The sequence below is a fragment of the Fistularia commersonii genome, chromosome 19 (assembly GCF_037954325.1).
Source record: "Fistularia commersonii isolate RoL2024-O1a breed Wild chromosome 19, RoL_Fcom_v1.0, whole genome shotgun sequence".
In the NCBI taxonomy this organism is placed as follows: Eukaryota; Metazoa; Chordata; class Actinopteri; order Syngnathiformes; family Fistulariidae; genus Fistularia; species Fistularia commersonii.
The window spans coordinates 9,572,939-9,598,792 of record NC_141302.1 but is presented as its reverse complement, the minus strand read 5'-3'; the positions used below and the strand labels follow the sequence as shown (position 1 = coordinate 9,598,792).

Genomic DNA, 25,854 nt, shown 5'->3' with positions numbered 1-25,854 from the left:
AAATAATAACTGTCAAGAAACTGTCAAGAAAAACTACAATTGAGTAACCTCTTGACTATTGACCAGGTATTGAAAATAATCATCAATCAATAATAATCATCTGCATAAACTGGGGAATCTGAACCAACATCTTTTATATTAACTGTTGAAAATCTGATGTTATAAAAAGGGATTCTGTGAAGCCAATCGAAATGATTCTGATGCCACCGTTTTTCATCCTTTTTATTGTATCACCAAAGGTAATTACACAGTTGTATAGGTTTATTTCACTGATTTATAATTAAAATTATGCGAGAAGACAAAATGTGGTATTGTCAAGGCTTTTTGTACTTCCTCGTTTGTTATATACTCATATTTTGCTCATTCAGTCAATAACATATTAAACTTGATGACGGTAATTGTGCAAGCTGTGTCCTCGTTTATTGTTTTACTGTAATTCTAAACATGTTGTGAAGCAGTAAGGAAATTGTAAGCTTTCTGCAATTTGAAGTTTAAAAAAGTCCCTCCAGCGGAAATACGATGGATTATACTTCAGGGCCGAGTTGGACACCTTGCCTTTAAAACAGTGGAATGAACAACAAATTGACTTAATTTTAGTTTTTGAATTCAAATGCTGTTGAAAAATTTTCCTTCATTCAATCCTTTTTAGTTGTTGATCTGCATCATGAAATCAACTGCCACGTTTTATAATGTTCTGAAACAACTGTCGCATGACTGCATTTGGGATTTTGTGAGTAAACAACGGGCCTGCTGCAGGGCTGCGATCAAAACCGATGTTTTGCTTCGACAGGCTGCTTTGATATCACAACAAGTCTCAGCCTTTCATGAGAAAGCATAACTTTGAGCCCTTTACCGGGTATGTCTGATGTACTGATATAATGTGAATGTCCTGGTTTTGAGCAATGTTTGCACATTTTTCTCCCTTTTCTCCCACAACATGCGCGAGATGCATACTTTCCGCAATCCCCTAATAGAGAACTGAGTCCTAATAGGTGCATGTGTTGGAGATAAAAAGCGGGTTGTTCGCTTAACCCTTGTGTTGTCTTGCGGGTCAGAGGTGACCCACTACCACGTTTAGCTGTAGAAAAAACACCTTAACCTATGTTTTCCCAACTTGAAATTTATGACTTTTCCTAAAGAGACCCCATAATTAGAAGAGGTGATACTTCTTTTTTGTTTATGTTTTGCATGTGGGCTGTAAACCACTAGGGTGCAAAGATTGTCTTATGGGTCATTTTTGACCTGTAGGACAAGGGGAGTAAACACAATGTTAAGATCGCACGAGGGTTAAATCTGGGCTCTAAAATCAGTGGTTTTTAGTCAAACTCAAAGTCTTACATCCATGGCTGAGTGCGATAATGAGGATCTTGGTCACCACACCCAAAGTACGGGTCTTAGGTGAGAGCTGAAAGGTAAATGAACTGTTAAACAGAGACTCTCCATCTAACAGTCACGACACGATGGACATAATAGCTCACTACCAGAAATGGATGAATGATTGAAAATAATGGCAAGTTAGAGGAAGGGGTACTTGAGTTTATTTGGCATTGCGTGAAGAGCTGACAGCAACAGACGGGAGCATCCGAACTGGAAGAAACATTTTCGCCAGCATTTCGCTTGTCGCGAAGAAGGACATTTAATCTCTAGTCGTCTTCTGTCTGCTCGCCATTAGGGTTTGTAATTCATATGCCTGACAACAATACACACCAGTGATGAAGAGACAGCAGTACTGTTCGAGGATGAGACTGATTGTAAAAATTGTGGTCAATTTCCATTTTCCCCTACAGACACTGGGCCCAGTGTTCTAAGTTAGTATTTCATGTAGTGATTTATTCATTGTCATGCAAAGTAATAAGGCTCTTGGATCAAATTTGTTGTTCTCTTTGCCAAACATATCCGCAAAAATCTACTTGTAAAGTAACAAATGATTGTGCGGTGGGAGGCCAGCATTGTGCAGCTTCAGTTGGGATGACCTGGATATCCAGCTGTTGCCAAGTTTAATAAACCAATTCATCCATGTTGTGGGACTTAATGGACTATATTAAAGTCTTTCTTGACTAAATCCCCCTAAATTCTTGGAATGCCTGTAAAGACATCATTCATCAGATTTTTTGAGAAATATTCTGAGCATTTCAGTCAACTAAAGTCTTCTTAAGCCATCGGGAGCCGTCTGAAGACCGCCGACATTCAAGGAAAGATGCTTTTAGTTAATTCAAAACAATTTTCAATGCATTGGACGCAGACGGTATTTAAATTCGGTAAAGGGTCCGACAATCCTGACGAAACAACTGGAAAAGTTCAGCGGATTTCAAACAAGCAATTGACAGAGAATCTTTGTTTTTATTGCACTTGAAATCACACATAAATTTTGTCCAATTTGGTGGTTTAGAAAAAAAAAAAAAAAGAAAAACATCGAAAGCCTTTCTGGTCAAAGGGGCTTCATTTCATTCCCGGTATGAAATTCTCCATAACAACACTAAAACAACAAAGAACATCACTAGGAGAATATTACAATTAGGACTGTTGTATGGTGTGTATTATGTTTCTCACACATAAACAGTTAGGTCACTGTGTTGGAAAATTGAAATGGAAAATTAGTAATGAATCAAACGTGATAATTCTGGAGGTTTGACCAGAAATTTTTAATATATATCAAATATTCAGCCATTTTTTTAAAATGACTTGGTTTGCTCTTCATAATGTATGAGTGCCACAATCACAGTTTCTCCTTCAATGCAAAAAAATTACTATCATTCTGAGGTCTTCTCGACCCTGCTATTTCATCAGCGACGTCTCAAACCTGTTAAACTGATGTCATTGATGCTGTGTTTCACTTGTGTTTCACTTTACCACCAGTTTCAATTTTTATTTATCAAAATGGGCCATCACATTTTATATGCAAAAATCCACAGAGTGTCTTTACTTCAACCCGATACTTGCGATTGGGTTTTCCTGAGAAGAACAAAATCCAGTTTGCTTCAAACTTAATTTACGCTTTGAGGTTAGAGCTCGTACCCATGTTTGCTATTTTTGGCGGTACATTCACTTTGATTCTGAGGAATCGCTGTATTACTTTGTGAGAGAAGGTTTGAGTGGTCTGATTATGTAAATCAAGCTGAAGAAATCCCGGTATTGTCGATGGATCTGGGGTTTGGTTCACTTAAATCTTATTTGGTTTGGAGAAGAAAGCGAAGTTGAGTAGAGGTGCATTGTTAGCTGTTCTGGACCAATGAATATTTTATGGTTGGTATGTGGTAGTACAATGAAATTTTGTCTTGAACACATGATGTATGCAAGAGGGTTATTATACTAAGTTGCGCATAAATAAGGACCACCATGTCAAAGTGTATTCAAGAATAACACAATCAAGGCTTAAAAACATGTTTCGGATCACTGACAATTCCAAGACAAATAAGTTCTCTTATCAGCCATCTGGTTATTTTGTGGGATTCTGGAAAAAAGATACTATCTGTGACATTAAACCTTAAACAGCGGAAAATTAGTGAATGACAAAATTGTTGTAATCAGCTGACTTTTGGCTGGTATTATAGGGTTTCATGTATTTTCAGTCACCTAAAAAGTCCCTCAACGACAGCCCCCTCTTAACCTTCTTTACCCCATCCAACTTCTCCCAGATCTGACGCAGTCATACTCGCTTTCGGGCCATTTCTGCCTTGATCCTCCGCAAATGTGGAGAACTTTTTTCCAAATCAGCTCCGCCCCAAAACATTGAACTTGCTCCAGTCCTGAAAAAATCACACACACACACACACACACACACACACAAACTACAACATTTCCTGGATGCCAAATATTAGTAATAACAAAAATATTTTATTATTGCAAAGGTAAAAGGCTAAGTGAACATTATCATTTGTTTCACAAGGAGAACAACTACCGTAAATGACTAATTTTAAAAGAGTACCGTAAATTCCAAACTATAAGCCGCCACTTTTTTCACATGCTTTGAACACTGCGGCTCAAACAATGCTTTGGCTAATTTATGGATTTTTTGGGGCTGTCGAACATCATGCCGCCAATACATTTAGCCTCATCACATCAGATCAATGAAATTACCTAGAATTGTGAGGCTGTTCAATTCCGATACTGAAGAAGACGGAAATTACAGTATTCCGGTTTCATGACACAAGGAAATGTATATGTTCCATCTTATTCCTTAATAAAACACCCTCTCATTATTTCTGTTTTCTGCCAGCAAGAATGGACTGTTTCAGTACATTTAGATATAGAATTTAAGCACCCTGCATTTTCCATCTGGACGAGTGACTCATGTATAAAGTGTTATCAGGTTTTTGCTTTGAAAAACTTCAATACTGTAATGAAATACAATAACATGAAATAACATAATGAAATAATTCAAGGGAGATTTGTCTGGTCGCAATGTGAAAGGAGCTCCAGCTCTATTTGATGTATCGCCCCTTTGTGAAATATACTGCTGAGTGGTTTTTGAGTTCTAGAAAATAACTGCATTCTGCAGAAAATTAATATCCACCCAAGGCAACAGGTAACAGAGACGTCATGTCGGAAATGCACTATCATAATCAAACTATTCCCACTGTGTTATGAAATGACACTTTTTGAAACTGGAACATGAAAAACAGAAAACAGAGCACTGAATATAGGAAAATGGCTGTTGCTCATAATATAGCAAATTTAGACCGTCCTTAGTCCTGACCCTCAATGTCCACTGCCACAATAACATCGCCCCAGATGGATAAACAAGGAAATATTGATCTCAAGGTCGATGTTCTGATTTAGGCTGTAATGTCAAAAAAACTACTCTCTGCTGTAAAAAACAACTGTTATTTCAACTGGAATACCCTGATACTGGATGGTAACTTTTGACAGGGTGCTGAAACACAAGTGCTGAATGATAGCTGAAGATATGAGTGACATCTTTTTCAGACAGAAAATTGGCCGGTTGTTTGCCAGAGACAAAAGGAGAATACTTTGGAGAGACAGGGGAGCTTACTGATGGTGATGCTGAATAAACTTGGTTTGAGGAGAAGTGCAGCCCATGCTACTGTTATATTACCGGGATTCAATATACCCTGCAAAGCACGAAAGTATCATATCCTGAGCTAATTATGAGTTTGAATCAGGTAAAATATTTATATGTGTGTCTGTTTTTGTTTATTTTGTTTACGTTTGAGCTTAGAGCAACATTGCAGTTTGACAGAATGGAATGGAAAAAAGTCGTAAAAAAAGTCACTAAACACAGCGCATTATATCGTAGTTCCATTACGTCGGGCAGAAAACTCCTGAATGAACAACAAATCCACAGTGATTTATTTCATTTTCTGACTCAAAAAATGTTTTAAAAGTTGAACAGGTTTCAACAGATTGTTCGTAGCTGGTGATCCTCATCATTAAATCCACTGCCACTTTCTTCTTTTTTCCCTAAATCAACTGTTCCGTGACCGTACTTGGGCAGCCAGTGGAAAATGCCGGGCCAACGACAGTGTCAGAGGAAGAGTGTTGCTCTGCCTTGAAAGAGAGCAGAGTATTTCTTGACACATACTGTACGAACCCAGTTTGAAAGCCATTCGTTTCGTTTTATGACCAGCAGTAGTGGATACTTTGGTCTTAATTTGTGACAGTACGTCTGAGCCGCTGTTTCCACCGGTTCCAAGCGACATCTCCTAGCCATTCTTTTGATTTTGCCATGAGGGGAAATCACAAAGTATTTTTGTTGGCAAACGGCGTAGGTATTGTATTGGACTGGTACCCTTTGGGTTGTGTGGTGACATTTACTTTCAGCGATAATGAAAATGAAAATTAGAAAGGATTATAATAAATCATGATGATATGAGAAAAGAATTTGGGGTATCATGTCTGGACCACCAATTCCCCTGTGGTAAAGGTTTTCTCAGAGGTTGTCTAAAATATACCACTGAAATCAGGAGACTGTCATATCGTCATAGCAAATATTCCTCTCAGAGGTGTCAAGTGTCATTTCAAAGTGAACAATAATAAAGCAACTGCCAAGTGCAGTAAACCCCCTTCTGTTTCTTTTAAAAACTTAAAAACAAACCTATGGCGAAACCGGGGTTGATGTGAGCCGTAGTAAAGCCGGAGTCAAACTCCACCTGTGGTTACATACTTTCAACTGTGCGTGGACCCTTTGCTGGCAGCATCTGACATTATCCTGGAACCTGTCCAGAGGAGCAGAGCAGGAGACTGAAGCCCAGCCAAAAAGTGGGATCAAACTGAGGACTAAGCATCAGGAGGGGTGCAACATAATCTTGTATTTTGCACACCGTTGACACATCTGGAGTGTCATAAATCAGTAAAACCTTTACGCTCTCGCCTTTACACATTTGTGCCAGTTGCAGGAACAATGGCAAATAAGGAAGGGAACACGAAAAGGGGGTTTCTGCGCAGGCTGTGAATTAAAAGACCAGCGTGCAATGGTTTTGTAGTAAATACACAAGCACATTTCTTCTGGTGTTGCCAGACCAGATTGTCAAAGTGAATTGGTCTGGTATCCTTCACTTAATTCATGCTGGGATGCTGACATGTGACAGATTTTTGTTCAGAAAAAGGAAATAATTTAACCTCGTTCAGAGCATTTGCTATCAGTGTTTGGAAAAGCTTTCTGCCTGTTGTCAAGCCACTTCCTTTATCTCCAGTTTGCTTTGCTATGGCGGAGAGGAGCGTTGCTTATCCGAGGGCTATAGGTTGGTTATTCTGGCTTTTGACATTGTCCAAGTACTTGCTTTGACTCCCCAGCTGACTGGCAGGCAGTGAGTTCTCCAGTTAAAGTCCCGCTTCAACAAAATGGGCTTTAAAAGACATTTTGTTTTGGCGGCAGCATATTGTTTAACAAAATTGCCTTAATCATCTTGTGTTCTTGTGTCAAACTCATCCCTGCTTTTAAGAGCCGGTTATGATTATCGCTGGAGAAAATCTTAACGTATAGACTGCTGAGCGGAAGGAGCTGAACGCATATTGTTATGATGCTAAAAGCAATATAACGCTTTAATGTTTTTGTCCTTTTTTTCCAAGTCGAGCTGTCGATGTCGATGAACAGTCACATAAAGCAGCACTATAACCCTGTATCAAATGGATGTCACGTTTTCGCATGTTAAGAAAAAGGCTGCTCTGTGCCCTCAACCAATTTTCTCCACAAACATCATTTTACTTATTTATTGGTTAACGCAAAACCTCGAACTTGCAAAGTCATCCTTGAAGCTACTTTGACATTCTGTAACGCAATTAATGTTGGCATCGGCTCTATGGCTTTCATAAAAGACAGTGAATGTCTGACACAACAATGCTATTCAATTGCTGGTATGGAGGTCAAATGAGTTTTCTAAATTTATTTGCATGATAATTCCTTGCAGAATTGTTGCCTGTCTGAAGTTGGATTTAGTTATTTTTTCTTTAATGCAGAACCAGAAGGGAGGCTTGTTCGTTTTTTTTGTTATGTTGCCTTTCCAATCCCCGTGATCGTGACAGGTCGCATAATCTGGAGTTGAAAGCAGAGTTAACACATCGTCCTCAATTTCCCATTCAGCACTCTTAATTTCCAGCAGTTCAGAAAGTGACAGCCTCACCCTTTGCCTAACTCACATTTGAGGACATTGTGCAAACAAAATGCCAGCGGCAGAGTTTGCTCCCACCTGCCAACTTGCATGTCTATGAAACACATTATGGTGGAATGTCAGAGGTAATGAAAGATTCCACCAAAAGAGAAGGTTTTTTTTTTTACTCGTGATAAAAGTGAGAGCTACTTGCTTACAAATAAAAGCCAGTCAAGTATATGATGTGTAAAACCCGGTAAAGCGTGTAATTGTTTTACTTCTCCAGTTGAACTTTTGCAGACCTAGAGCATTGACAGAAAAATGGCAAACAGGAAAACACCAGCTAGATAAACAAATTATAACCAGGGCCATCCATGCTGAAAGGAAAGAGAAAAAAATGGGGATGAGCGCATTAAGGGTGTTTTTGTGGCATGAGAGTGTGTGCGTTTCCCTTTTCCACCTCACTCTGTGTCTTAATAGAGCCCTAACACTAAATGAACCTTGAGATTATGAGGTTTTTGTAATCCAAGGGTAATATTGTTCAGCGGCTCGTCTTCACCCTGCTGCTGAGCTGTTTTACTGTGAGAATATTTGAACAATATGAACCTTATACAAACAAATAGACAATCAAATTACACACTAAAATATTCCTGTATCTCTGTTGCAGGACCTCCAGGAAAACGAGGGAGAAGAGGTCGCAATGGAGAACCTGGTATGTGGGTTTGTGTGTGTATGTGTGGCCAGTGATCACTATTGTTTCAATCTTTCATGGAAAAATTTGGTAGGACATCAGCAATTCACTCTCTATTTACAATCATGTAAAAGTGAACTATGTATCCTCAGAGGCCAAAAAAAGGTTATACATGTGTAATTTGTGGCCTGGTGGTTTCAGTGTTCACCCGGCCGGCTTTGGCTTCAGTCCCTATAGAAACACTCAATTTTCACAGTAATGCCCGGGTACGGCACAGTCTGAGAAGTGATGAGAAAGTTAATGTGGTGTCTAAACTGATCAATTCCCTGTCTATATTTAAAGATGCCACCCAGGCTCTTTTTTTTTTTGTTCTTAAATATGATCTTTTAAATGTTGGGCTACAGTAGATTAAGGTTCAGACTTATTGACCATGGGAAATTCTGTAATACACTAGGCATTAAATGCTTTGGTTGCTCAAAATTTGCAGGATCTCTGATCTTGTGTCCCTCCTCCCACACACTCTCCTGGGCTCGCTGGACAACCTCGGCCCAGCAGCTGCTAAGGTATCTAGGAAAGGGACATGTCGTGCAGTAAGAGTCCCTCAGATGGAAAGTGTTGCCCCAAATTGAATTCACAGTGAAAACATGCATTTGGACCTGCAACTGAAGGCAGTCCACCTGGACAGCGACAGTGATAAAAGGCTCCGGAGTGCAGTGGTGATCGAAAGTTGAGAGTTCAGACGTCTCTTTGGAACAAAACTTCACCCTTGAAAAAAGAAATTAGAGCAGGACAAAGAGATGTGAAGTACACCAAGAATCAGTTGCTTGATTTCACAGTCGGAGAAACAAACACCGTGTCAGGAAGGGGGGGAAGTCACCCAGGGTTTTACCACGACATTTACCCATCACCTCTTAAAATCATTGGAAAATCCTGTCTGCTGGCATACCTTGAACTTTTGATTGTATATTCCCTGACTTATTGGATGCAGAAGTGATCCAATGTTTGATTTAAAGCAATGGAAGAAATGGGAAGTCAGTGGCAGACGGTAAAAAATGACAGACAATAATTCAATGTTGTGCCTGGCTGCCGATCTGAAATTCAGCCAGCTTTTGTTTATGGAGCGTTTAACTTTCCAATAAACATCTAGAGTGCCAGCCTTTTTCAAATGGCACCATTGTGCAGAGACAATTTTTTTTTCTCTCTCTGTTCAGCCAGAGCAAATGTGGAGAATGTGAATGGCTTCTTCTTGGCAAATCAATTGAGGCGGAGAATAAACAGTCATACCCATTCACAATAAATGCAGCAGTCTTGTGGTTTATTAAGGTGCACAATGGGGAACAATTGGATGACAGATTGGACGCTATGTGTTATTGTTCCATTGTGCCGCACTGGATTAAAGTACACAGTGAAATCAAACTGATGTGCCCCATAATGAGAGGATTTCCCCTATCAGGAAACCATTATATTCATGTTCAAACTAAAGTAACAACCAACAGCTTTTGTGTTTTCTCAGCAAAAACTTCCATACTGTTCATATCATGTTGTTTTTCTCATCGTATATGTAATTGTAGGACAGTTATTCTCACTTATTGAAATCGCTTGATATACTGATGACCGCAATGCATTTCCGAATCTCGCAGAAGCTTTCAGAACATATGCATATGCATCAATGGATTGATATGTCGACTCTTTGCACACATTCTACACAGAACAAGAGGGAAAACATTCTTCAAAACATTATTTGTGTCGCTGAAAACTCTTTGATGGAGGCTTGTGTGCTGCTTTCTACTGTGTAGGTTCGTCTGCAAATCAACTCTCTATCTATAAGGTTTTGAACCAAGGTGGGTTTTGAAGGGAGGCATATTTAATTCATGAATCACTTTAACCTAAAGGTGCTAAGCTTCTGTGAGATTCCGACAACCCACATAGAGATGTCGCACAGTTTACTTTTATCTACAGAGCAAAGGGGAAGTGTTCGCTAGGAATTTTGCTGCAAATGCCCGAGACAGTAAATTGGAAATAAGATGTGGTGATATTTACCTGTGCACTAAAAATGAATGGGATACTTCATTAGGATTTCTTGTTTATGTGGAAAGGAAAGCGTGTCATGAAAGCTTTTAATGAAGAAAGGGTTTTTTTAAGAAGTGAAAGCCACAGTTTGAGACCGCCCCAGCAGGTGGTTAATGCTGGAAACTGTTGGATGTTTCCTCTCATATTTTCCCCATGTGCACAATCACCACTTGTTACTCATGGAAGTACCTGCCCTCACAAAAGGAGGGATTGATTCTCATATTGGGCATGTTGAGCAATTTAACATCACAAAAGCAGCTTCTTCTTCCTTCCAAACAAATATTTTGGAGACAGCAGAGCCTGTCACAAAACCCCAGAGCTGCTGGGAGGTGACTTCAGTACCCTTCATATTCTGTTGTGACTGGAACCATCAGATGGATGAAGATAGATTCCCCAAGGGAATGAACTGAGGTTGTACTTTGAAAACAGAGCAGGGACTCGTGAACCTAATGTGAAATACAAGCCATGAAGGTCTAAGTCTATCATCATGCCAAATGTGTGAGATTTTAATACCTTTGCAGTGTGTGCCGTATGTTCATGGCTGCCACTTATTTTACATTTCTATTCCATTTGGTCGTTGATTTTCCATTATTGCAAATTGAACACCAAGCTGAGCCACTGGACACAGTGGGGGTATGTAAAAAACACACTGTGGAGCAGGTTTATTAAAACCTAAGTGGTCTACTGTAACCCAACGATCCATAAAACAAGGCTACAGAAGTGCGGCCCAGTGAGTCTCGAATACACAGTTCCTTAAATGCCCCAGCTGTGGGAGCGATTTGCACTTTCCCTTGGACGTGAAGAAGAACAGTTCAAGGACATGGGTCTTTAAAAAAAAATCCCTTGATTTTTGTGGGGGTGAAGCAGCTGGGTTCCTTTTTAATAAGTAGCCAAAGAAGAAACTGAAATGATTTGCAGGGTTCTATGAACCCTGTGTGTGCTGGCACACAGGGCTTTGAGCAGCAATAATTGGGAAAAAGACGTGTGTCACCTCACAAAAAAATTTTTTTTTTCAACAAGCGCACCGCCCCTTTGGAGTAGTAAAATTAGAGCCACCTACAAATCTTAAATCTAATTGCCAATCCCGGTGGCCATTTTTTGGCCAGATAGCATTGAATTAAGACATGTTCTATTGATGCTATGTTCAATGTTGGTGATAGAAACAAAAGTAGTTTTAGATTTATCCAGAGTATGATCACTTATCTCACCTCTATGTGCTTTTTTGCTAAACTGACACAAATGGTAAGTGTGCTGGTTGACTGAAAAACACTTACATTGTATTTCCTCCTCTTTTATAGGACCTCCTGTAAGTATGACTTCACCTCATCTTCCCCTGCTCTTATCGCCATAAAGGTAAAAACTCAGGTGACGCCATTAAAAAAAAAAAATGACAGGATGAACTACAGTGCCAACAGTATGTACATTATTTCAGAAGAAGTATATCTGTAATATCATCAGAAAACACTGTAAATACACGGTAATTCTCAGATTGGGTTAGATACCACTATTCTGAATGTTTGCACTTTGTTTTTAATGTCCTTTTTCAGTTTTATGTATCACAGTGAAATCTCAAAGTCACAAATTACAACTTCCCTTTTTCTTTGTCTTCTTTTTTTGGAAATTTAATACACAAGATAGAAACTTGTGAGCTCTATGCATGCTGGTAGATTTTGTCCTTCTGTCCTCAGACCGGCCCGGATGTTTCCCACTTTTGCCAAGTTTTACAAAGCAGCTACTTGCCCATTTTGTCCAGACACATTGGACAAAATACTATATAATATATATTCCTATATATTTTCCCATAATTCACCTTTATGTTTACAGTTTAAAACAAAAAAAAAAACGTATAATTTAGCAATATCAGTCGCAAATCAGTCTGAAGGGATTATTTGAACTATCACTTCAGTCTGGTCTCCCACTGTTCAGACTGCTTGCCTGTTGTCTGGGCAGATTCTAATATCTGCACTGCCACTGTAAGTCTCTGGTGGATAGTTTCACCTCCAGAGATTATTTCTCCTCATTACACTGCTGGGTGATCACAGATTCACTCCTCCATAACAGCTGGAGGACTTCAGAGTTTCTTCAAAGATGAAGACAAATCCATTCATACGCACCACAGCTTAGGACAGTTCACTGTCAAGAGTGCACTTTGCGTGTGTGTGTGTGTGCGTGAGTGTGTGTGGGTGTGTGTGTGTGCGTGTGTGTATGCGTATGCGTGTGCACGTTGCTCATATTATTTATAGCCCAGAGGCAAGTGTGATTGAGTAGCTATAATAGCATGTGCCGACTGAGCTGTAAAAGTCGTAAGTTAATCCTCTGAGCCTTCTCAGACACCTGCCCCTGGGGTTCGGGGACGTAAGTAAATGCAGGTGGTCTGGCTTCGCGGCCTCGTTTTCCAGGTCTTACATCTAACAAATAAAACCATACTGTGAGATTACCCAGAATCTGGCTTAAGCCCAAGAAGTACCATGCCTGAAATGCTCTTACCCCAGGTGAATTTGTATTTGCCATTAAATTACTAGGATACTTAGTCTTCGGTTCATTTGGATTTGGATTATTCCATTGGGTGACCAAAGCTACTTCTAGATATGCCTTGTAACCCTGAGAGTTTCTACTTATGTGAGAATACATATGAGACCGGACACTAGGCTGTCTCATACCAAATGTGTGTCATGTTTGAGCCCATATGACAGTGGAGGGGGCTAATATCTGGAGGATTCTGAGTGAAAATAACAAATTGATTATACTTTCATGCCTGCGGTCATTTTCTCAGAGAAACCAACGGAGATAGTGAGAGAACACAGTGCCTTGCATTGTTTATAAGGCTGATGCTAAGGTGGGACAAAAGTTTTTGCCTTTTCTTTTTTTAGAAATGTATTTACCAGGTATTCAATAGTGCCATAGTTAATGCATTACAGTCTACCTTCTGGACATGGGACCATTGTGCCAAAATCAATGGAAGAATTTCCTGAAACAGTGTCTAATGTCTTAATTGATCCAGGAGTGGTCAAAAGAATGTCTGCTGATGTCTGTGCATTTAGAAGAATATTCTGATTTCTAGACCAGAGGTATTTTTTTAATTTAGGTAGGAAAAGCATGTTTGAAAAATTAGTTACCACTATGCAGAGGCTCAGGATTTTACCCTGTTAAGTTAAAACCTTCCAATTCTCGATTTACAAATAGAGAGCAGGACCTATGGTTGTCTTTGTACACAAACATGTATCAGCCACTTTACAATTTAAGATAATTGTACACGAATCTGTTCATCATCGCAACCAGCATGTATGGTCATGAATAATTAGAATAAGAAGAAAAATCCTGAGTGATCAATGCAGGGAAGCTACAGCGTTCACCAACTAATGCTGAAAATAGTTTGGAAAAAAAGGAAAATGTGTTGTTTGTAATAGCAAAAGAAAGTAAGAAAGTATGTGGGATCCATTTTTGCATTTGTCATCATGGTACGGTCTGAGCCTTTATTTTAATTGCAAATGTGTAGCTGTTTCCTGTAAGTATTTAGCAACAAAGCAGCTTTGTGCTTCTTGAGAGAGGAAGAAACCCAACAGGGCAAACACTAACAAAAAGTGCAATAGTTTTACACCAGAGATTTTTTAGTTCTGAGGAACAGATGCAACATGGAGGGTCCAATGACAGAAGATTGCTAAATAAATAGAGAGGCCCAACGGAAGCAAAATACTCCCACCAAAAATCTTCATTTCATATCATTTGATACTATTGATGTTCAATTCCAATTAGTAAGCAGGACTGCTGCATTCACACATTTGGAAACTGTTGAAAAGCACATAAAGAATTCACACTGATTTGAGGTTTGATTGTGCCACATAATTTTAATAGCATAAAGCAAAACAGCAATGGAGTAAAATGTCCTTTTGGGCGTAGGGCGGATCTATAATCTTATTATGTTTGGGTGGTTGAATAAATGGTACATGAGGATTTGAATGATGCCACAACAAATCAGCTCATCACTTTGAAACACTAATGAAAACATGCAACGATTGTGAACCTTATGTTTTATTTTTTCCAAATATCCATCTTAAATAGTATTCAAAGCTTTTATTTAAATACAAGGCAGACAAGAGAAAAAAGAAAATCTGTGTGACTCACTGTATTGCTAAAATCAGAACAGTCTGCAGATTTCTTGTGTCTTCAAAAAAGACAACAGTGACTCATTCAATGGTCACCAAAGGAGTTTCAAAAATTGAAAAAAAAAAAAAAAAAAATAGTGCCAGTTTCTTAAAAAAGGGACATAAGAAAGTGATGTCATGTGGTTTCTGTCTCCCCGGTATGCTGGGGACATGTTGCTATGAATATTCAACAGCTCCCTCTATGATTCTGGGAACAGTGTATAAATTGTACACAGCCCCATGAGCCAAACAAACCGACCACTGCCGAAGTCATTACATATCCCTGACTTCCTTGTCACTCAGCCACTGATGAATAGACAGGGATCCTGGGTAGCAGAGGCAGAGAGACAGCATGTCTCCTTAATCTAGCAAAAGATTCCCATTCATTGTTCCTCAGACATGGAAAGGTGATTTGCTTTTGTATTCATTTCCCTTCTGTTTTCCAACGCTTGAGGTTTTATGTCCATTTCAGACAACACCACAGGTTCGTTTGTCAAGTGATCTCATGCTCTCATCTCTTCTCTGGCAGACTGGAAAAATATGAATCGAGCCATTATACAGATAGAGCTGTAGTTGATCTTCAGTTCAACATTTATAGCAAGAATACTTTACTATATTCTGCTACTAAAACTGTATACACAGTATATATAAATGTATATAAACACACATACGGTACATCTCTGAAAAAGGGCAATATATAGTACAAATAAAAACATGCCGAGGCACTATTGCAACAATGTTGCATTCTTTTCCCTCTGCTATCTCTCTTTAAATCAGCTAGTGACCATTTCCTTTTATCACCTGTGTCCCGAGTATATATTCTTTGAGAAGAAACTTCCCTCTTATGTGTTCTCCCATTGGCCCTTTATGTGTAACTTTTGATGATGAAATCAGGTTTGCAATCAAAACAAACCACCCTGGGGCCTCCTCCTAGTGAGTAATATGTTAGTAAGAAATATCTGATCTGATACTGCTGCTTCGCCATGTTGTGCTCAAGCAATTATGATTTTAGGATCCCCATCTTTATGCACATGGGTTAACAGTGTGAGGATTAGAGTGGCTGAAATGTATTTTTCTGAGGGCTAAATGTTTGTAATCACCCGTGTAAATCATCAAAACCATATTTCAAGTGATGACCAACTTTTTGAATCCTGTCTAAAAAAAAAATCAGAAAACTAACTTTGGATTTATTTATGAGCCATGAAAGGTGTATTGTTAATGAACACGTCAATAGATGTAAAATAAATCAAGATCCCATGTCTGTGTTTAGTTTTTACATTGTATACTGTTATGTATACTGTTACGAATGAGTGGACAGCATCAGCAAACTGTATATCTCAAGTTCCGGATCATGACGCTATTTAAAGCCACCACAGAATGACATCCGTCCTACTTTTAAAACTCAGATCGAAGGAGACATCTTTGACATCATTTGAACTTTCAACCCCCATTTCAGCTCAAACTCATATTAGCAGTTAGGCTACTAAGCTATGTGAATGTCCCTTTTATTTAACAGGTAGTTTTTACATCCCATCATCATCACATTAGATTCCAGTGATAGAGGTACTGGGTGATATGTCACAGGGTATGAATAATGCAGCTGCAGGGATTAGAGGTATGAGGAAGGGCTTCATCTTGATCCTTCATGTGCCGTGCACCACAACTCAAAATGCTCTTTATTTAATGTGTGCCTGCTGGACTTTGATCACCATCGCACTACAGCTGATTTCCACATTTATCTGAGATGAGGCGTGACCAATCAGATGTTGTGCTATTCTTATTATCCTTATATGATTCGAGGAAAAAAAAAAAAAAAAAACATCACTTTCGCATCGGCGCTTAATGTGCTGTCATGTGACATGGCAGCATTCATTTTGGTTTACAAAGGCAGTTGCTGCCTCAGGAGCGTGCTGAGACACAGACACATGGTGAGGCGGCATTAAAAATGTGACCTTTTTCTAAGCAAGGCCTTGGCTCACGCTGTGCCCATCAGCAGCCCTTTCTGTTAGCCAATGATGAGAGGCAGCACTCTACTGTCAGCAAATGAAGAAGCAGCACTCAGGCCTAATGTGAGGTTTATTCATAGTGATGTGAGCGGCCAGTAGAATACTTCAGCTGGTCGGGAAGGACGTATACTCACGGCATAATCTGCCTGCTACTCCCTTTGGTCAACAGAAGAAAAAGCCCCCGTGATAAGAAGCATGAATTGCAAAAAAAAAACTAACAGCATCTTGATTGAAATTGATTTTCTTCCAACTGACAATAAAAAATAGAGGGAAAGTACAGCCGATATGTGGTTTAAATTTTATCAGCATGTGCAGCTGGAATATAGTTGTGTAAATAAACATTCATAACCATTGTGCTCCTGTCTGTAGAGGTTCTCAGTCATCCAGTTCATGGTGAATTCTTGTCGAAATCTTCTTGTCGTGGCATCTGAAGCGTCTTCAAGTGAAGAAATTCTTCAAGTGAAGAAATATTCAAGTCCAGTTGCCACAAGAAGATGATTTCGACAAGAACATTTTTGCTCATTTTGTCAATATATTTAGTCCCTCAGTGGTTGCAATAACATTCAATCTGCAATTTTAAATGTTATTTGAATAAGCATAAACAATTCTTTCTCGCTAAGGGCCGGCTGCCTCCCTTCACATCTCAGTTCCACCGCTGTATCATAAAACCTGGCTCACTGGCGCCCCTACAGGGATAAATTAGCACAACAGCATAAACAGCCAGACTCTTGGCTTGTTCAGGCACTTACAAGTGATCTTTTCAAAGATGTTTAAATGTTTCCTCCATGCTGCAACGATGAGACCTCCATCAACCGAGACTGACAATAACTATTTTGTCCTTGTTATATATGAATATTAACTCGATAATAAAGAAAAACACACTCCAAATCACATTATCAGTTCGCACAGGACACAGAGTCCCCGTCTCCACAGAAATATTCAAAACGTAACAACAGGCACACACTTGCAAACACACACACATTAAAGTCATTTTATGCCGGCTAATTGTGATACACTGTGGATATGGGAACCAGATGCAATTCCCAAGTCAGTGTTCCAGTGTGGTTTTTCTATCCCTGCCTAACCTCTACGTCCAGATTCTACCGACAAGCACCAGCCACTTGTGGTCGTCCGTTCCTGCCATTCTGCTCTGATTACTCACATGCCTGCCCTCCAGCCTGCCAATATTTTCCCGCCTTGAAAAATGTTCCCCGGGGCTTGACAGTAATATGATTGAGAGTTCCCATGCAGAGCTAACAGATGGAGGTATACAACTAGATGTTTGTTTTTTTTTTATTCCTTAGCAGGTCGTCCTTTATATCTTTCTAGGTTTGTGCATAATCTTGAGTACTTTCCCTTCCAATAATACCCACAGCAGGGTTTTAGCTGCTAATTGTTAAAGGACAATTTTACAATCTCCATCCCACCGCTTCCCCTCTCACATTTGTGTTTTTGTTTACATTTGTATATCCAGATAGAGTATTTGTACTTTGTTCGATAAAAGAAAAAAAAGATTCTCCCAGAGAATGTGATTAAAATAAATATCACACTCTTCCCATCGCAATGCTCTCAGATTGCATTCTCAAAAGGAAGAGGTTGATATTCTGGGAAATGAGCTTATTCCCTCCTCTGCTGAGGGTTAGATGGTATGAGAGATATCACCCCAGTTTCTAATGGTCCGAAGCCAGGAGGAACTTTCTCTGCATGTTAATTGGACAGTACATTGCAACATACAATGGGGTGGGGGCTTTACCAAGTGTAACTTCTATGTCTGTCTTTTTCCAGCTCCAAGTTTCACATTGCCAGCCCTTATAATCCATGTAATTTGGTGGAAAAATGTACAAATTTTTGCACCTGGAGATCGGGACCATGTGACCCATGATGCAGAGTGACGTGTCTTGAAGGGATCAGTATTTCTTGCCTGCTTTCCGTTCCATAACCTCAACCTCACTCATTTATGCATCAAACCCAGTGTGAATCCGAATGACCTTAACACTACCCCAGTCGTTTCTACACAGCCTCAACCCCCAAAGATTTTGAGGCTTACGAGATTTCAAACCAAATATGTAACATTTTATGGGATTTACCAAGAATTTTTCTGCATTGCTTTTCTTATATGAACCATTTATTGTGAATAGGCTGCCTGATTATTATTGTAACCTTGACATTACTCACCAAACTGTATTGAAATTGTTTAAACTAAATTCTATTTTTCCTCAGCCTTACTTTGGCTCAACCAAAGGCAACATAAAACATAATTCAAGACTGGTGTGGTTACAGAGGATTTTTTTTCTTCTTTGATTGGCCTTTTTTTTTTAGATATGCCAGGGATAGAGGGTAGACAAAAGTGGTGTGTGTGAGGGTGAAAACAGCTGTCGTTACCCAATGGCCTACCAAATTCCTTTTTTTTTATAATAGTATGACCACTCACAGGGGTCAAAACAATAGTCAGGTGAAATCCAACCCGATGATTGAGTTGCCACAAACACCTTTCATTGTACAGAATATATGATGACCTGCTGGGTTGCGATTCACATCCTCGTTGATATTGGCTGCCTCCCATTTTCCTTAGTGAGCGGCTCTCCTCACCTGGCCTTACTTCAGTTCTTCATTTTCTGTTAACACTTGGTGACTGGAGGATTGCACTCACTTCATGTGTGTACACATGTTTTTTTATATTGTATCGCTGTGTGAGAAAACCATGTGCTGGTAAAGACGAAGTTGTAAGCGCAGTAGTTGTTGGCCTTCGCTCCCAGGGATGCCAGCACTCCAGGGTGAGATGATTGGATCCATGTGGCCGGAGACTCAGCCTATAGCAACCACTGGCAATCCGGTTGGCCCGGGTTCACCGGCACGGATATGAACTCATATTGATGGATTGGTTTTCTGGATCTTGAATATGTCTTACAGGTCAGCGTGATAAAAAAAAAAGAAAAAATGTAGTGGAGCCCAGACAGAGGTTACATGCTGATCTCCCATTCCTGACATTTTGTATCTCGTTGGATTAGCAGGATTGTTTCACAAAATTGTTCGAGAAGGAAGCAGCCAAACCCACAAAAATTACTCTGATGATTTCAACAACAGCTAAAGCCACGAGTAACACCCCAGCCTATTGCCTTTCTTTACACTGACCAGCACTGTCAGGCTTTCATCCATCATGCAGAAAATTTTAGGAGAGTAAGAATGTGAGGAATGGATATTCAGGGCCGAGATTTCTATGTGAGACATTTTAACTCAGCTGAAATGAGTATCTGTTTGTGTGGTGGGGTAAATACTGCTTTCAGATGAGGGGAGCTTAAATGAGTTCTGTTGGATGATACAGGTTTAGGAAAACAGGACCTCAAGCTGTAAATGACAGGAACTGTATTTGTGTATTAAGTTCTGTCAGCTCATCATTTTTGTCAAACTGAAAGGTGACTTAAAATGCTATTCATGGTTCTTTTATTCCGATACGATGTTGAATATACAGGGTTATATCAAACTGAGCTGGTCTTCTATAATAGCCGAACATGCAATATGCGAGGAATCAAAAAGATCTGACATTTTCTGTTTCCAGAATTCTTCCTCTACTTTTATTCACAAGCTGATGTCAGCTCATCATGGATGACGGACCTCACAAGAAGTTCGGGGTATTTGCCCATCACCAGGCTCACTGAAAATGGGTAATCAGAAGAAATTGGGCTTTGGAGGAACTTAGGACTCATGGGCGAAAAGCTTGTTTCTGACCAAATCAAAAGAAAGTCTCAATAAATGACAGTTGTAAAATGCATTCTGGGGATTCAAATGACCCTGAGGGGTGCAGCTTAAGATGTTCAATTCAATCACTTCTTTATGTATTACTCCTTTGCAGGTTATCACATCAACTTACACATAGGACAAAAACATGAAACTCATCTCAGGATTCTTCTATCATGCGTTCACATGATTGAAAACAACCTAGGAATCCATGTCTTAATCCACAACACTACCATTATAGAAAAATCCAGAAGAAATTATTATTATTATATATGTGGTGGCATTCATCTTTCTTTCAACATTGGTACCATCAAATGTCAATCAGAGTACATAAGGACATGGTTAATTGATCACATCTCGGTAACTGTCAAAGTGTAATTGGTACATACAGTATGAATTCTACCATGTGCAGTGGCTGGACTGTGACACTGGCCATTATTTATTCTTTTCTTGTAATACAAAGTGAAATAAGTTACATTGTCAGATTTGAATGGCAATATTTTTAGTGTTGCTTGTGGGTTTGGCCACAAGCTGGCCACAGTTCATGTTGGCTGTTTTATTCACAGACCCTTCTTTTAAAGGTGGTAAAGGATTTTTTCATACCAACAGCTCATTCGGGCCATTTCAGGAGACAGTGGTCATGGTTTGGATGAGAATAAGAACTTAGATGTGTATCTGGAAAGGGAAAAAAGCATTATTCCTGATCCAGTGGTCTGCCATAAACTCAGATATCATGCACACATGTTCTGTTACAAATCATCTCATTAATACCCAGCATTAAACAGCAGAAGATGTCAGGCTTACCAACAGGATGTGTGTCATTTTCAATAAGTGGATATTCTGCTTTGTTGCAACTGTATTAGAGTCATATGATAGACATACCATATTCGGTGTTTTAAGTTACGTCCAGACAGGGAATATAAAATAGTTTTGTGGGAAGTAATTGTCCTGCTCCTTCAGTGGCAATGAACTTCTATGGGTCTACATGCATCGAACCAAAGCACACAAGATACACATCTCAGTTTCCAGATTGTTGAATCCCAGCGCTACCTTTCAGTCGAAATCTGCGGATGGAATTTGTTCTTAACATTTTGATGAATTAACTTCCTAAATTCTACTTTGAAACAATACCATTGAAGTTTCAGAATGGAAAATGTGGAACCAAAATCAACAGCTAAAATATCCACAAACCTGGAAAGGAATGAAAGAGCAGCCGCTGTTCTTTTCCTTTCAAAGCATTCATTGCAATAACAAAAGATGATGACGATGCACTACGGTTTTGCTGCTGTATAATTGCTAATTCTTTTACCTGCATTAAACTATCTGGAGTTGGTTTTGTAATATCTTCCGATAAAAATATTTCACAATATTCCTACTCCAAACCAAGAAATTTGTTCTAGCACAGAGAAAATTCAAAGTGAGACACCTCTTCTGTTGAAGGGTTGTCCAGCCTTTTCATTCAGTCAACCTATCAGGCAAACAAGATATTATTTGTACCTTTTGAAATTTTTCTTTTGAAATATGTGTGGAGCTAAAAGTTTATTTTAACAGAACTGAGAATGGTCCTGTATTAGCATGTAAAATCAGTCGTTAAAAGACCAGTATAAACTCAATTCTAAAATCCCAGTGAATTTTAATAATAACATGTCAAACAAGACCTAATCATGTTGTGCATTGAAAGTTGCTCTCACAGCAAGTATACTTGATCAAAAGGCTCAGATTTGTGATGGAAATTTACATATTTCATTGTATTACCACAAGAAGCCCCTTTGTTATATCCTTACATTGTTTTGTAAAAATCAAGGTCTTGTCAACCCATCCCAAAACCAAATATGGTATGGAATTGTTTCCCTCTTATTGGAATCCCCTGATTCCAAGGGGCACAAACATGATTATTTATTACAAATTTTACTATTACACCTTATCCTTTGGAAGACTTTGCAGAAAGCCTGGAGCACTCTGCTGCAGTCCCTTCTTGCAAGGATAAAACACACACAAGCAGAGTTATCGTCTGGTTCCTTTATTCACAAATGTTCGTCAGAAAAATTTCCATGGCAGGACTGGAGGGCTACTTTTGTAAAGGAGCCAAAGCAGAAGCATTGAAACTCATGAAAAGTATATGCAGGTGCTGATTAGAAACCTTCCTGGGGGCATACTGAACCCACAAAGCTGCAAAGACTACTTGATGAAAGAGACACTGGCTGTAATTTGCTATACTACGGTTTACACCTTTGAAATAATCGTCGGAGAGAAACGTTTGATAGTCTTATAAAAAAATACATTACATATGTAAAGGTTTTGGAGAGGCTCCAATGGATGCTTTCTGTCTGAGAGATGTTCAAATGATGGACTGTGTAATGAGCAAGTGCAGTGTACATTTCAGAATCCATTCCGTATGCTATACCCACAAAATGAGAAGGTCAACAGTAATGTGTTTTGCAATATCCCATAAATTGTCTGAAACTGCCTTCCACACATTGAATACAAATATGATAGGCTACACTTCAAATTTCTCATGTTGTTGATGGCTATCATTTTTTACAATGGCAGAGCATCATATAGCAATAATATGCTCATGTACCCTCGCCTCTGTCATCTAAATTTTCTATTTAAGAAATGCATTTCACATCAGAAGTGCATTCCTCTCATTCATGTAATTCAAGCAAAATGCATTTGTGCAGAATTCCTGGTTTTCAAAGTTCAATCTCAATTTAAAATGTATTCAGTTGTTGCAGTGTCTGATATGTAAAACTATATGAAGAAGAAGAGAGAAGGGAGCACCCTTTTTTGTCAAAAACCCATCGTGGATGAGCAGCGCACGGCCACTTGGCAGTGACAGGGGAGCAGTTCGAGGTTCAGAGTGTTACTCAGCAGTTCCTCGGCAGGCCAGGAGGTGCTTGAGAATCGAACCGAGTATTTTCGGTTTCATGACGACCAATTGAGCTGTGCAGCCCCGAAAATTTCCTTTCTTTCACATGCAGTCTGATAAATTAGTAAGCCAACTATTTCGACCAATAAGAGCCCAATGTAATGCAAGCTGTTGTAAACAGCTTTTGCTTTTTTTTTTTTCCCCCTTTGTAGCAGTCATTCATATGTTTTCGTAATAGCATGTCAATAACCTCCCATTGTCTAAAGGCAATTTTCCTACACAGCAGAAAGCTTATAGTGATTTTCTTTTGATGCTCTGTGTTTCAAGTGACAACTTGGAAACTTATCAGCAGCAATGGAATGCCACTACATTATTATGAAAGTTAGTCACATCTGAGTCCAATATGTGGCCTTTGTGTACCCCCAAGAAACCACATTCGGAAACATTGTATTCATATTGGCGCATTATGTGTTTGTCTCTTTTATGTATTGTCAAGTAAGGAACAGGACCCCCGACTTAGATATACTGTATGTTCATCACAGCTGCATTTTCCATCAACTACTTTCTTGGCTTGCTCGAACAAAACCAGTTGCTTCACTTTTGAACTGATGGGATGAGATTGCTCTCCAGGTTCACAACCTCAGAACCAAAGCATTTTTCATCTGCAGTCGGGAACACATGCTCCTCCACACATAAACAATGAGTTACAAACAGTTAACAATTCTTCAAAACTAATGGCCAATGGCATTGAGCAGGCAGAAACCTGACTATTTCTCACTTATCCCAGGGCAGTGTGGTATGAATTGGCTGTGGGAAAGCTGTTCGAATACCTCTGGCACTTTTCAGTTGCACACTGCACCGATGTGGAGCAGTGCAGCTGAAGCATGTGTGTTTGCAGGCCCTGCATTCAGGGTCACTAGTTCAGACTCCTGCATATATATATATATATATAAAGCAACCAAACATAGGTTTGACTGTAATTACACCAATCTATGGCTTACTGTCAGTGAACCTCTGGTTCTGCCCAACACTTTGGATATTCACTGGTATTAACTTGAAACAGAACATTATTTCAGGCCTGTTACTGTAGGGTGGAAGCAGAACAATAAACTCTGTTTTCACATTTTAAAGGAGCAGCATATAGGGTTAACTGGCATCTATTGAGGCAGCACAGTGGCGCAGTGGTTAGCACTTCCATCCCATAACAAGACAGTTACTGACGGGGTTTCCTTTCCATGTGAACGCAGTTTCTCCCCATGCCTGTGTGGGTTTCCTCTGGGTTGTCCAGTTTCCTCCCACAGTCCAAAAACATGCAGTAGGTTCATTGTCGACCTTTAATTGCCCAGACATGTGAATGGTTGTATGTGTCTATATATGGACCCGTGATCCAATGGTGACCGATCCAGGGTGAACCCCGCCTCTCACCAAATGACTGGGCTGGGATAGGCATCCTCATAACCATGAGCACAGCATAAGAAGTTTAGAGAATGAATGAATGGCATTTATTGGTGAATGTTCATATTTCAATCAACCCCAACCTTGAGGACCTACAGTGCACTTCAGGCTAAGTTACTGCCAAGCTAAAAACTTTCAGAGAACAGGCAACTTCATTCTTTTATGTTTTCCTTTGGGATTGCAAGTGGGATTTTTGTATTTGTTTTCTTCGTCAGTTCAAATTCCAATTGTTTTCCCTTTCATTTTCTCACCTGTGCAAAGTTTTCACACTCCTTCACTTTTCTTTTCTCATATGGAAATTTGTGCCACATCAAAAAGAAATTAGCCTTATTCTCCCTTTTGCCTCCAGCTGGCATAGTTGCCTGATCAAAATTTTACTGTCATGTCAATGCAAAATCCTGAAGGGTGAAATGGTGTTATGTGAATCTCTTCTGGACTACTGTGAAATACGGAGGGCTCTTTCAAAAGGAGCCACACATGGCTGTTCATTGTAAGCTAACAAAAAAGACACTGGTTCTTAGTTTCAGATGATAATTTATCCTTTATTAATCCCCGTGGGGAAATCCGTTCTCTGCAATTAAACTATCATGGATGAACCATGAGCAGTAGGCTGCCGTCCACCGGCGAAGCAGTTAGTGGTTCAGTGTCTTTCTGAACAAGGAGGAGCCGGGAATCGAACTAGGCATGTTTGATTCTGAAGATAATTGCGCTACCTCCTGCACAACCCCCCCCCCATAATGTTTTATCATTCTTTTAATTTATGGGTATTGTGTGACTTTCTACGTCTTTTGTCAATGCGGGATTTTTCTGACAACAGCAGTTTAATTTTACAAATTTACTTGCATGCAAGTTCTAGGGTTATCCAATAACCAGAAACAATCAGACATTTATATGTTAGAGGCACCTTTTAATGTGGAATTCAAATTACCATTGCAATGCACCATACAGCAATGTTTTTGCGATTCTGCGCAGGCTTAGGAAAATTATATCTGAACGGGTGAGTGGTCACACAGATTTGACTTCTCAAGATATTGTACACTTTTCAAAAGCCTCCCAATGAACTCTTGAACAACTATAGCATACTTTGTTTCCCCCTTCAACTTTTACAAATATTATCATAAACACTCTGGCTTAAATAGGCTCAGATATATCAATGCACATCTCATTGGCAAATCCCCTTTGCAATGATCTCTTACAGAGCCCACCATGAAGCCCATATCTGAGTACTCACACACACACACACACACACACACACACACACACACTCTGCAAATGCAAGGATAAAAAAGAAATTTCTCTACAAGGTTCCCCCACAAGAAATGGATCTATGGCCATGTAT

At 39.4% G+C, this 25,854-nt stretch overlaps 1 protein-coding gene across 1 annotated transcript in view; it reads left to right on the top strand.

Moving 5' to 3' along the window:
• The window catches only part of col25a1 (collagen type XXV alpha 1 chain), a 170,134-nt gene that overhangs the window by 87,507 nt on the left and 56,773 nt on the right, over positions 1-25,854 (top strand). The window contains exons 3-4 of the mRNA XM_086166551.1: positions 8,215-8,259; positions 11,607-11,614. Coding sequence (XP_086022677.1) covers positions 8,215-8,259; positions 11,607-11,614 — 53 coding nt within the window. The remainder of the gene's footprint in view (positions 1-8,214; positions 8,260-11,606; positions 11,615-25,854) is intronic.